We start from the raw sequence: 11,312 nt of genomic DNA, 5'->3' as shown, positions 1-11,312 counted from the left end.
AGGCTGTCTTTCACTGTGTTACTGTATCCTTCATTGCTTTTCTCACTTCTCTGATCTTTCCTAAACAGTAAAGAAGATGGTTTGCCTGACGAGTTCAAATAAACTAATGCTACTGTCAATTCGAATCCAAGAACAAAACCCAGAGGACAGTTTACTCCGAAGTTCTCAAGACGTAAAAAAAAATAGCACAACAATCTACATTAAATGAAAAATAACAACTAATGTCCACCTTAGCTGAGCTAAAAAGATTCAGCTGTAAAACAAAAATGAAACCTTATGTTATCTACGTATCAACAGTTGCTTTCCGTCGGTTAAACCCTACTGTAGACATTTAGAATAAATGCTTTCTCTGCTTTAAGGGCCGAAGGCTTATTACATCGTAAGATAAACTCGCAAGTAGCGGCAAAGAAGGAATGTTTTGGTGCTTTCATTGGACTAATTTCTCAATCCACGTTTACTGGCCTTCTCGAGGCTGCACGCCTGTGGCTTCTTACGTAAGGTTGACTGTTGCCAACCTTACTTGGACGGTGATAATCATTGATACTGAAACACTACTTTAATTTTAAACAATCATGTGAAAAGAAAATGACGGCAGAGAATAAAAAGTTGAAGCTTTTTTCGACACGTTTTCAATTGTCATATTTTCAACAAACAAACAAACGTTAAGTTTGGTATTGCTATTATTGCGTAAAACTAGGGTTCAAACTGACCAAAACTCATTTGAAAGATCGACTAAACACTAAGTTTCCAAAAATCATTGTATTGTTACATATTACTTATACTGATACTTATACATGTTAATTTAGTCGAGCACAACCTTTTCGATAGCACGAACGTTTAGTGAAACTGAAGTACAGAAACTGAAGGCATAAAACATTTGGTAACAACAAACTTCATGGACAAAACATCTGTCGAATTGTACTCTTCACTGCTTGTCTCACTTCTCTGATCTTCCAGCAGTAAAGAAGAGGGTTTAATGATGAGTTTAAATAAAGTAAAGTTGATGTAAAACTCAATGCTAGATAAAAAGCTGAAGACAGTCCACTTCGAATTTCTTGAATTACCCAAGGCGCCACTACAATAAATGGTAAATAACAAACAACTAATGTCAACTGCAGCCACAGTGCACTGGACGCTGTCTTTCTGTATCGCGCTATGTTCAATGGAGTTCTTTGGTTGGGTTGTCCTGTAACATTGTCTTGAACTTGAGTTTGATGATGACGCAGCCCGAGGAAAATCCTCGTGTAAGAGTAGATTGAAGTAACTACGCATAACAGGATAACGGTATGGCTATACCGTGATGATAATAAAGGATTCCAAAGGAAGATTATGGAGCCGGCAAAAGAGCTAACCCAGAAAGTAAACACATTTACATATGTTCGCTTTAAAGTTACAACTTGTCTGTATCTGAGCCCCAACAACAGGGCGAGAAGTCTGTCCACACTTATGGCCGTCAGTGTCAACAAAGACACTAAACACAACGTTCGGTTTGTTATGATGAATGTGGCAGTCGTCGAGCGACAAACCTCCCACCGTTCGTACACGACAGAAATCCAGCGAGTAACTTGGAAAGGTTCAACAATAATACCAACACAGAGATCAGTTGTCGCTAGGCTACGAAGCAAGAGTTTAGACGGCTGATGAAGGGAAGTCTCTTTGGAAAGAGCGACAAGGATTAACGCATTTCCCAAGAATGCGGTGATGGACAGAAAAATGTTTACCACTGAAAGGAATATCAGTTGGTTGTGTATTCCTCCAGTTATTTCCGCTGAGCAAAACGCAAGTGATTTTTGTTTTCCGTCTTCAGTATAGTTTGTTATTGCGGCCATTTTACTTCCGTGGTCACGCACCTATCGAACTCAGTTTTATCGCTTCTTTGTAAGGATGAGAAATTATCTTTATTTGCAAAATATGTCAAATTAACTGGAAATTTAATATATATTATGAGCTTCATATCGCGCAGCTGTTTTAAGTAATGTTTGAAAAACGAGCAGGAGTGTTTTATCGTGTTAAAAACCACGAGGCGCAGCCGAGTGGTTTTAGACCCGATAAAATAGTTGCTGCGAGTTTTTTGAACGGCTTCAAAAATATTCCTAAAAAGGCGTGTGTCAAGAGAATTCATAAAAAATTATGCTTTTGTGAACGTTGGAAATTAGCATGCGAGAAAAACACCGCACACTAATAAAGAGTGTTTTATAAGCTGATAAAACACAGCATACTTATGAGAAGCGTTTTATCAGCTGTTAAAACACCGCATACTATGAAGGAGGAGTTTTATCGATATAAAGTTGCTACGCGTGATGTTTATCGACCATTTGATAGGTCAATGGGCTTTTGAATTATTACTGAGTTTTTGAAAGTAAACAAAATAAGGTAGCGTTCTGTTTAATAAATAGAAACTGATGAAGGTGATGGTCACCAGCTTACAGTTTAATTTTTATATTTATCTTTCCGCCTGTTAATTGAAAGTAGTAGCAACCATTTAGAACTCACACAATGTAAAGCTTTTGACAACTAACGACTTGCCTGTTTAAACTCGCTCTTGTTTTCCAGTAAAGATGTCAGTAGCCGGTAATAAATTTGATAACATTTTTTCAGTCTCAAGACATTCACAACTGTTTTTGATAGTTTTTGTTTGTGAATACGATATTTCTTGTCAATGTAACATCCCACGATAGCAGATGAACCAAAGATCTTGGTTATTAAAGGATCAGAAAAAAACGGTCGCTAAATATTCCGTTTATAACTGAGAAAAATGATCCGGCAATTTTCCTTCAAGCCAATAAATATATTTATTTTCTAGCCACAGGCGCTCGGTAAAAAGAAAAATTGTAAACTAAAATTTTCTGTGAAAATTGCGTTTTCCAATTTTTAGTGTTGTTAAGATCAATTAGGGTTTTGCTTATCATGACGTTCTCGTTCCATAATTACTTTTTTGAACTTCCTCCTTTAATTTATTACAAAATTAGAAAGTATTTTGAATTTAAATGAAGTCGGTTCCTCCAAAATTCTTTTTTACAGACCAGAAAGGAAACCTCATTTTTTTGCTTATCATAAGTTACTTTACTTCTATATCACCCGACTGTGGACTTTCAGGTTAAATATTCTCCGGAATTTACAAGTCATAAGTTTATTTCACCATCCTTTAAAGTCGGCCGTCGCGAGGAAGGCTTTAAATTTCGTGTTTTATGCGGCTGAGCTTTCGATCAACGTGAGCTGACCTTCTCGTTGCTTTTCACTAGTGACTCAATTACTCAACCCTACTCAGTCAGGTACCTAAGGCCTTCACAAGGGACTCCCACTGGTTTTAGTCTTGAAAATTTCTTTCAGCTGGTTCTCTGTTAGTCCTTCCCCTGTTTCGCCAGTGACTACATGTATGTGTAATTGAATTGACAGCTCCCACTGACCTCAATCGTTGGTTGTTGTTTATGAATTATGCTGGCGCACTCCAATCTTTTGATCGTGAACAAAATATGTCATAACAAGATGGCGAATTTTGAAAGAATAAACTCTTTTGTTTAGTCATTGTTACATAAAACAAGGGTTCTTACTACAAAAGTCAGTTTCTAAAGGAAAGCATTTTATTGTCATAAAACTCGATGAACAAAAAAGCTGTCTTTCACTGTCTTACTGTATCCTTCATTGCTTTCTCACTTCTCTGGTCTTTCCTAAACAGTAAAGAAGATGGTTTGCCTGACAAGTTCAAATAAACTAATGCTACTGTCAATTCGAATCCAAGAACAAAACCCAGAAGACAGTTTACTTCGAATTTCTCAAAATGTAAAAAAAATAATAATAAAAATAAAATAGCGCGGCAATATAAGTTAAATGACAAACAACTAATGTCCACATTAGCTGAGCTAAAAGGTTTAAGCTGTAAAACGAAAAATAAATCCTTATGCTATCTACCTATCAACAGTTGCTTTCCTTCTTCTGTAAAACCTACTGTAGACGTTTTGAATAAATGCTTTCTCTGCTTTAGGGGCCGTAGGTTAATGTTAAGATAAATTTGCAAATCGCGGCAAAGAAGGAAATGTTTTGGTTCTTTCACTGAACTAAGTTCTCGATTAACGTAAACTGGCCTTCTCGTCGCTATACGTAAGATTGACTGTTCCCAACCTTACTTGGACAGTGATAATTATTGATGCTGAGACACTACTTTAATTTTAAACAATCATGTGAAAAGGAAATGACGATAGAGAATAGAAAGTTGACGCTTTTTTCAACACATTCTCCACTAGTAATTTTTGAACAAACAAACTTTTGGTTTTACTGTGATCGCTTTTTAGTTAATGTTATTGGTTTAAACTGAGCAAAAATCACTTGCACGATTAAACCTCGGTTTGGAAGAATATTATTGTATCGTTATAAATTATAATACTTATACTGATACTTATACGTGTTAATTTAATCGAGTACAACCATTTCGATACCACCTACGTTCGCTAAAACCGAACTACAGAAACTGAAGGTACAAAATATTTGGTAAAAACAAACTTCATGAACAAAACATCTGTCGAATTGTATCCTGCGCTGCTTGTCTCACTTCTTTCATCCTCAAGCAGTAAATAATTGGGTTTAATAATGAGTTCAAATAAATTAAAGTTCTTGTAGGTTGCAATGCTAGATAAAGCGCTGAAGATGGCAGTCTACTTCGAATCTCTTGAATTGTCCAAGGTGCCACTACAATAAATGGTAAATAATAAACAACTAATGTCAACTGCAGCCATAGTGCACTGGACACTGTTTTTCTGTATCGCGCTATGTTTAGTTCGGTTGTCCTGTAACGTTGTCTTGAACTTGAGTTTGATGATGACGCAGCCTGAGGAAAGTCCTCGTGTAAGAGTATATCGAAGCAACTACGCATGACACGATAACGGTATGGCTATACAGTAATGACAATAATTCATTCGAAAGGAAGATTATGGAACCAACAAAACAGCTAACCCAGAAAGCAATAACAGTTACATATGTTCGCCTCAACGTTACAACTTGTCTGTATCTCAGTTCTAACAACAGGGCGAGAAGTCTGTCCACACTTATAGCAGCTAATGTCAGCAAAGACACCATACACAACATTCGGCCAGTTATTATTAATGTCGCGATAGTCGAGCAACAAATATCCCACCATTGGTACACGACAGAAAACCAGTGAGTAACATGTAAAGGTTGATTAATGATACCAACACAGAGATCGGTTGCCGCTAGGTTCCGAAGCAAGAGTTTGGAAGGCGGATGAAGTGAAGACTCTTTGGAAAGAGCGACTAGGATCGGAGTATTTCCCAGGAATGAAGCGATGGACAGAAGCATGTTTAACACTAAAAGGAATATCACTTTGCTGTGTATTCCTCCAGTTAATTCTGCTGAACAAACCAGATGTGCAAGTGGTTTTTGTTTTCAGTCTCCAGTATAGTTTGTTATCTCACCCATTTTACTTCAGCACCGTAAGTGAACCTCCCGAACTGAGTTATACATGGTGAGTGGCCAAATCTTAAAAATTCAAGATTTGGCTTGCCAAATATTGAATTTACATTCAGATATTGAAAACTCACGATTTGGCAGGCCAAATATTGGCAAATGCAACTCTTGAATTTTCAAGATGACAAAAATTGGGTAGACAGTTTCACAACACGGAGAGTTATAACTGGTGAGTTATGCCAGTGAGTTGCCAAATCTTAAAAATTCAAGATTTGGCTTCCAAAATTTTTGTATTATCTCAGCAAATTCAACATTTGGCATGACAAATATTGAAACAAATGCACCCTCTTGGCGGACCCTCTCATCCTACATGACAGGCATTTTATTAACCTTGGTGTGAAGAGTTTCCTCGCCTTCCTGGCACTTCACTCTTGCCTAAATATACGCCTGTTATGCAGGCTAACTATATGGACTAGCTTGTCATTTTTTGTTCTATTGGGCATTTAATTTCAGGTCAGACATTACATGCAAGTTACTCGGCGAACGAAAGATCGCGGTGATGTCGGCTGTTTACAAACGTAGCAGGTGGAAGTTCCTTCGAAAGAAACATTGCATCTCCAACTGATAAGTCACTCGGTGAGTTGAGAACAAGAAAGAACGACTCGAGCAGTGTGTTGAATCGGTGGCCCACCCGGTGATTTAGGGAACATGAGAATTGACAATTACAAGGGATATATTTTTTTTATGTTTTTAAGCGGTTAAGGGAACTATGTTGGTAATTTGGGGAACAAGGGAACATTCACTACTCCAAAGCTGTTTCTTTCTGTAATTTGAGGGAGGGAAGAACGAAGCTTCTTCATATCTTGAGGACTGATTGCATTACTAAAACTTGGAATCCAGGAAAGTTTTAAATGTTCGTCAATCTGAATTGCTGCGCCCCTCACGTGAGTCAGCTCAACTCCCAGATTAGTCAGCGGTTGTCTTGCAGAGGTACAATTGCGGTTGGTTACTGTGTAATAGGGCTTATCACGGTTTTCGACGCCATTTTGACGAGTAGGCAAACAGGCTTAAAATAACAGTGTTTGTATGGAAATCCGATGTCAAATAATTTTCATAAAACATCGCTTCTGAAATATTCATGAATTGGAAACTTTTGGCACTAGGAAAAGGATTTTGAGAAAAAAATTAGAGGGATATATCTGGTGCCAGAAAGCGTCCAGTCGTGCTTTGAACTTTCCATACATTTCCCTGTATTTTTTCCCCTCGAACTATTTTTAGTAGCAGTTCACGGCTTGTTTCCTATACAGACAAATGTATGGAAAGGATGGTAACAGGACACCTCTCGCTCAGCCACGGATGCACTAGGAGCCAAATTCCCCAAATCGCCTCTTACAATAATAACAATGCTGGTCACGGAGCTCGTTTTTTATTTATAGCCACTTAAAGGGGTGTGTTTAGTGATAGGTTATACTGTTGTTATGGTTGGCCATTACGTCGCGGAAATGGCAACAACTTGTTTAGCAATGATTAGGTATTTGTCTTATACTTTTGTTTGCATATGTTTTTATATCGAGGCATGTTCTCGTTAAACATAAGGTGCAGTTGAAGCGCGAGGTTTGTTGAAAACACAGTTACTAGCTGATTTCCCGGAAGTGAGAATATCAGACAACTTTGTTGGAATAAATTTGGCCAGGGTTTGTGGCTAGTTTAATTCAACAAATTATCAAACTCATAACACAGCAATAAAAATTAAAGTACTTAATCTCCTGTTCATAATAGGGCGACAAAATTTCGCCACACGCCACACTATGTGGCTTGAGCCCCAACGAAAAACAAAGCTCGCACTCAACTACGGAAATGGCCCTTCTCTCCACTGCATCAATGTTAAGTTTCAACTGTAAATCTTTACGCATTATTCGTCGTGGGGGAGTTCAACATTGAACAGGGGAGTGACGGAAACAACAAACAAAGGCCTACACAAACGTAAATAATAAAAATTGCTATACTGGGCTTGTTTGCTAACCTTCCCAACAGAAATTGGCGATGATTGTAGGCTTAAGTTGGAGCACGTTAATCGGCCTCTGGATACCTAGTTGGGTTTGACTCAATGGCATCCGTAATTTAGGCCCCTCCCTCACGTATACGTTTACGTTCGTAAAAGTATACAAAGTTTTCTGTCCACACGTAAACGATAGTTTTCCAACATATCGTTTACGCCTATCCACACGTAAACGATAGGAAAGTCGCAAATGCATGACTTAAGAATAAAATGAGGCAGCCTGGGAACCAGAATTGCCATTGAATCTTGAATGGGACATAAGCGTTTACAAGTTGTGTTGTCCACACGACAGTAGATAAACGTGCGTTTTTGTGCGTTTACAAATGTATCCACTCTGGCGGACGATTTTTGAGAATATCCGTTTACACAGTTTAAAAGACCGTACCTGAAAAGCAGGGTTAGATGGGTTTTCCCAGACTTTCAGTGTAAGTGTGGTGGGAAAGCATGACCTGAAAAGCCAGGTTGGCCTGGTTTCCCCAGGCTTTCAGGCTAAGTATGGTTGGCAAATATTACCTGGAAAGCAGTTTAATCCTGGTTTTCTCAGTAAAAGGGTGCATACTCGCTGTAGTAGTAAAACAAACTAGAAAAACAAAGTAGCCTAGCTTATCCCGGCGTTTTCTCACGTTTGCTTTGGCTATGGTTTTACTTTACTACGTTCTGTGATTGGGTAGCAAAATGCGCGCAAATTAGTTAATTTCTCAACCAATAAGAATCAAAATCAATGCCAATTTTATCTTCTGTCCCCACTTGATATCATATGCTTGGTCTTGAATGGTTTATTTGTTGTGTTGTTGTGATTGGCTAGCAGTGACTACTTTAGTTTTGGTTTCACAGCACTCAAATGAAAACCACTCTTTCCTAAACAACAATAACAACAAAATTCCCATTCACGTTCAGGTACATTGTAAGAACTTTTATTGCAAACTCTTGTGCAATTTCTTACCATTCCTTGGAATTTAAAATGGAGAGTGTACAGTGATGTACACATGCTGACAAGATAAATCTTTGACAGCTACAACCATAAACTTTGTACAGAAATTGATGGTAAAACTTTCAGAGAAAAAAATCCTTTTCACACCAATGCCTCATTGGTGTCAAGAAAATAACACAGTCATGAATCGTAGATGATTTGATGTTTACTTGATTGAAATTGCACATGTTGCATTATACAACTCTTATCTGATTTTGATGTCAATGATTGCTCTGTTTCTGCTGCTTGGAAATTTATTTTTCTTCTTCAGGAATGGACCTGGAAAAGAGGTGAGGAAATACATGTGTAAATATTGATTTAAAGTTACAAGATTATTCAGTGGCTCTTAGAGGATGGGAGTGCCTACAAAAAATGTTTAAAATGCATTAAAATACAACTGTAGGTACTTACACCTTAATTTTCTTGATCTCAAACTTTATGGCATTTGAACGTGATTATAAGCTGCATAATACACAAAATTTGGTTCAAAGGTTTTTTTACGGTATTTTCTTGAATACAATGTACTAACAATACAATGTATAATGATAGGTACATGCATTTTCAATCACTAAAATAAATTGTAAGATTTGTTACCCACCCCAATGTTTTGCCTACATGTACATGTTGCTAGCAAGGAAGAAAAATTTTCTCCACCAACAACGTCAATAGTTGTCAAGCAAAACAAGGGAAACAGTTAAATAAATATTAATTAAATGGCTATTAAAATTATAGCTGAACTGGTCTGCACTGAAAAAGAGCCATCTGGTTGGCTCCCTGAGCGGTACAAATTTGTCTATACACACCGATAAGATGTGCCACTTGTGGTACAATGTATGTTTGAAAAGAGCAAAGTGTTTCGATTTTGACAAAAACAAAGCAAAAATGTTTTAATCTAAGCTTATGTAATACAAACTGTTGAAACTGTCAGGTCACAATTTTATTACAACATAAAAGCATAGCATTTTATTATCCAGACGCAGAACATAAACAAGTTTCACGCAGACTTGAAAGCAACAATGGGAAAGGATAAAAAATAAAACCTTACTGATTAAACTGCATGTAACTTGTTCGGTCGGTATTGAAAAGATAATAATGGTCTTATCCTTTTTTTTAACTTGACCAATACATGAATTTTCCCAATACAGACCTCATGCTAGCTCTAGTTTTGTGACTATGCTTCTTACACCACATACTGCAGGTTTACTTTGGCCCATTAAATGTGTGATATTTCTTTTAGCCAATGTAGAGCAACTCAAGAAATACTGTGTATTAACTCCTGCCAGCATACTGCACTCAGTTTGTCTATGTTGACACTGAATTCATTAACATTGCCAAAGTAAATTTCTGAATTACCCCACTACAGTATGTCTCTTGGTCGACAGGGAAACAACTGGCCAGAACATCACCACATGTGTGAATCCAGCACTCAGATGACTGTGTCTCATGAATGAGGTTTACCGGCAAGTTACATTGTACATTGAATTTACATGCATATGGGGTTATTGATTTTGTGTCACCAACTGTGTGCCAAGAGTGTGAAGAAAAAGACCTTGTACAATAATTTGCATCGAAGGAATTCAGCTACAATCCATTCCTTTTTGCAAAGTGCAATACAGTAGATGGTACATGTACATTTAATTCTAAGTTTTGGCCGGAGGGTATACATCAGGTATGCTTCATGTAAAAGTCCTTTTAAAGTGTGTATACATTCAAGAATTCATTTCAATATATACAATCTAGGAAAGCTTCACTTAAGTTGAAGTTACAAAGTGGCAAGAGAAGGGTACACTCATAAAATTATTAATACCCATGACTCAGCATAGCAAATGTTTTCTCGCTGGGACAAAGCCATAGCCAGACTTTTAGGAGAGGTGAGATGAGCATTGAAAGTGAAAAAGACTTGAGCCTCGAGGGAGGGTTGGGGGTATGCTCCCCCATAAAAGTTTGAAATGCAGAAGCTCTGGAATGCTATTTTGAGCTCTTCTTCATGGATACAATGTTCAAAAAATTTCTTGACTAATTTAGTTTCCTGTGTACATTCATAGCTCAAAGGTCATATCTTTGTAATGAGTTCTGTGGTGTTTGCCTAATCTCTATATTTTGTAAATTTAGTTGTTGTTTGGCCTCTTTTGTGACTATGCTTCTTACACCACATACACCTGTACATGTAGGTTTGGTTTGGCTCATTAAATATCTTTCAGCTAACGTACATGTAGAGCCTTTCTTATTGAGATCTATGTGCAATACATGTAAGCTGAGAACGATGAATTATTCTAGAAAGTGACACAGGCATACTCGGAAAAGAGAAATGCGAGTGCTCCTACCAGGAGTCGAACCTTCCGATTACTGGTTCGGATGCTGTACCGCTGAGCTACAGGAGACTCGTGGGAGCTAAGGCCATTAAACTACATGTAGGTTCATGGGACAAACATCCTGCATACTGCTAGGATTTGAATGTCGAACGTGTTATCTTGGAATATTTGTAATAATGGCTGTCTTTTGCCATCACCATGCTTTGCTTTGTTTGTTGTATCACAGGAGTATAACACCTTTCCATCCTTTTCCCATAAAATTATGCTAGTCACTGACTGTGCTTTGAGTACGCATGAACAGGCAAGACAAAAGTTTAGATTCTCCCTTGTAGATCTCACCCATTTCCGGGATGAGTTGCTCTTAATGCAATGATCTCATGATTCTTGCAGGATAAGAAGCATAGTGGCAAAACAAACTGAATTACTGTAGACTTTAAATTCAAAATAGAGAGAAAGCCAAAGCCACAGAATTCATAAGAAAGAAATGACCTTTGCACTCCTATAAATTTGAAACAAGTGAACACAGGGCTTTGCTCAGTCAGTATCAAATCCT

General features: G+C 37.6%; 1 protein-coding gene across 1 annotated transcript; it reads right to left on the bottom strand.

Moving 5' to 3' along the window:
* Positions 1-672: 672 nt before the first annotated feature.
* Positions 673-1,829, bottom strand: LOC146487298 (melanocyte-stimulating hormone receptor-like). The gene has a single exon (XM_085084494.1). The coding sequence runs from the start codon at positions 1,827-1,829 to the stop codon at positions 894-896; it is 936 nt and encodes a 311-aa protein (XP_084940620.1). The 3' UTR covers positions 673-893.
* Positions 1,830-11,312: the final 9,483 nt, after the last annotated feature.

This window comes from Pavona decussata, unplaced genomic scaffold (genome assembly GCF_977016875.1).
Source record: "Pavona decussata unplaced genomic scaffold, jaPavDecu1.1 SCAFFOLD_16, whole genome shotgun sequence".
Taxonomy (NCBI): Eukaryota; Metazoa; Cnidaria; class Anthozoa; order Scleractinia; family Agariciidae; genus Pavona; species Pavona decussata.
This window is presented reverse-complemented; position numbering and strand designations above follow the sequence as displayed.

Bases quoted from the DNA above. Each gene is read 5' to 3' on its own strand.
- LOC146487298 (XM_085084494.1), bottom strand. From the start codon at position 1,829: ATGGCCGCAATAACAAACTATACTGAAGACGGAAAACAAAAATCACTT.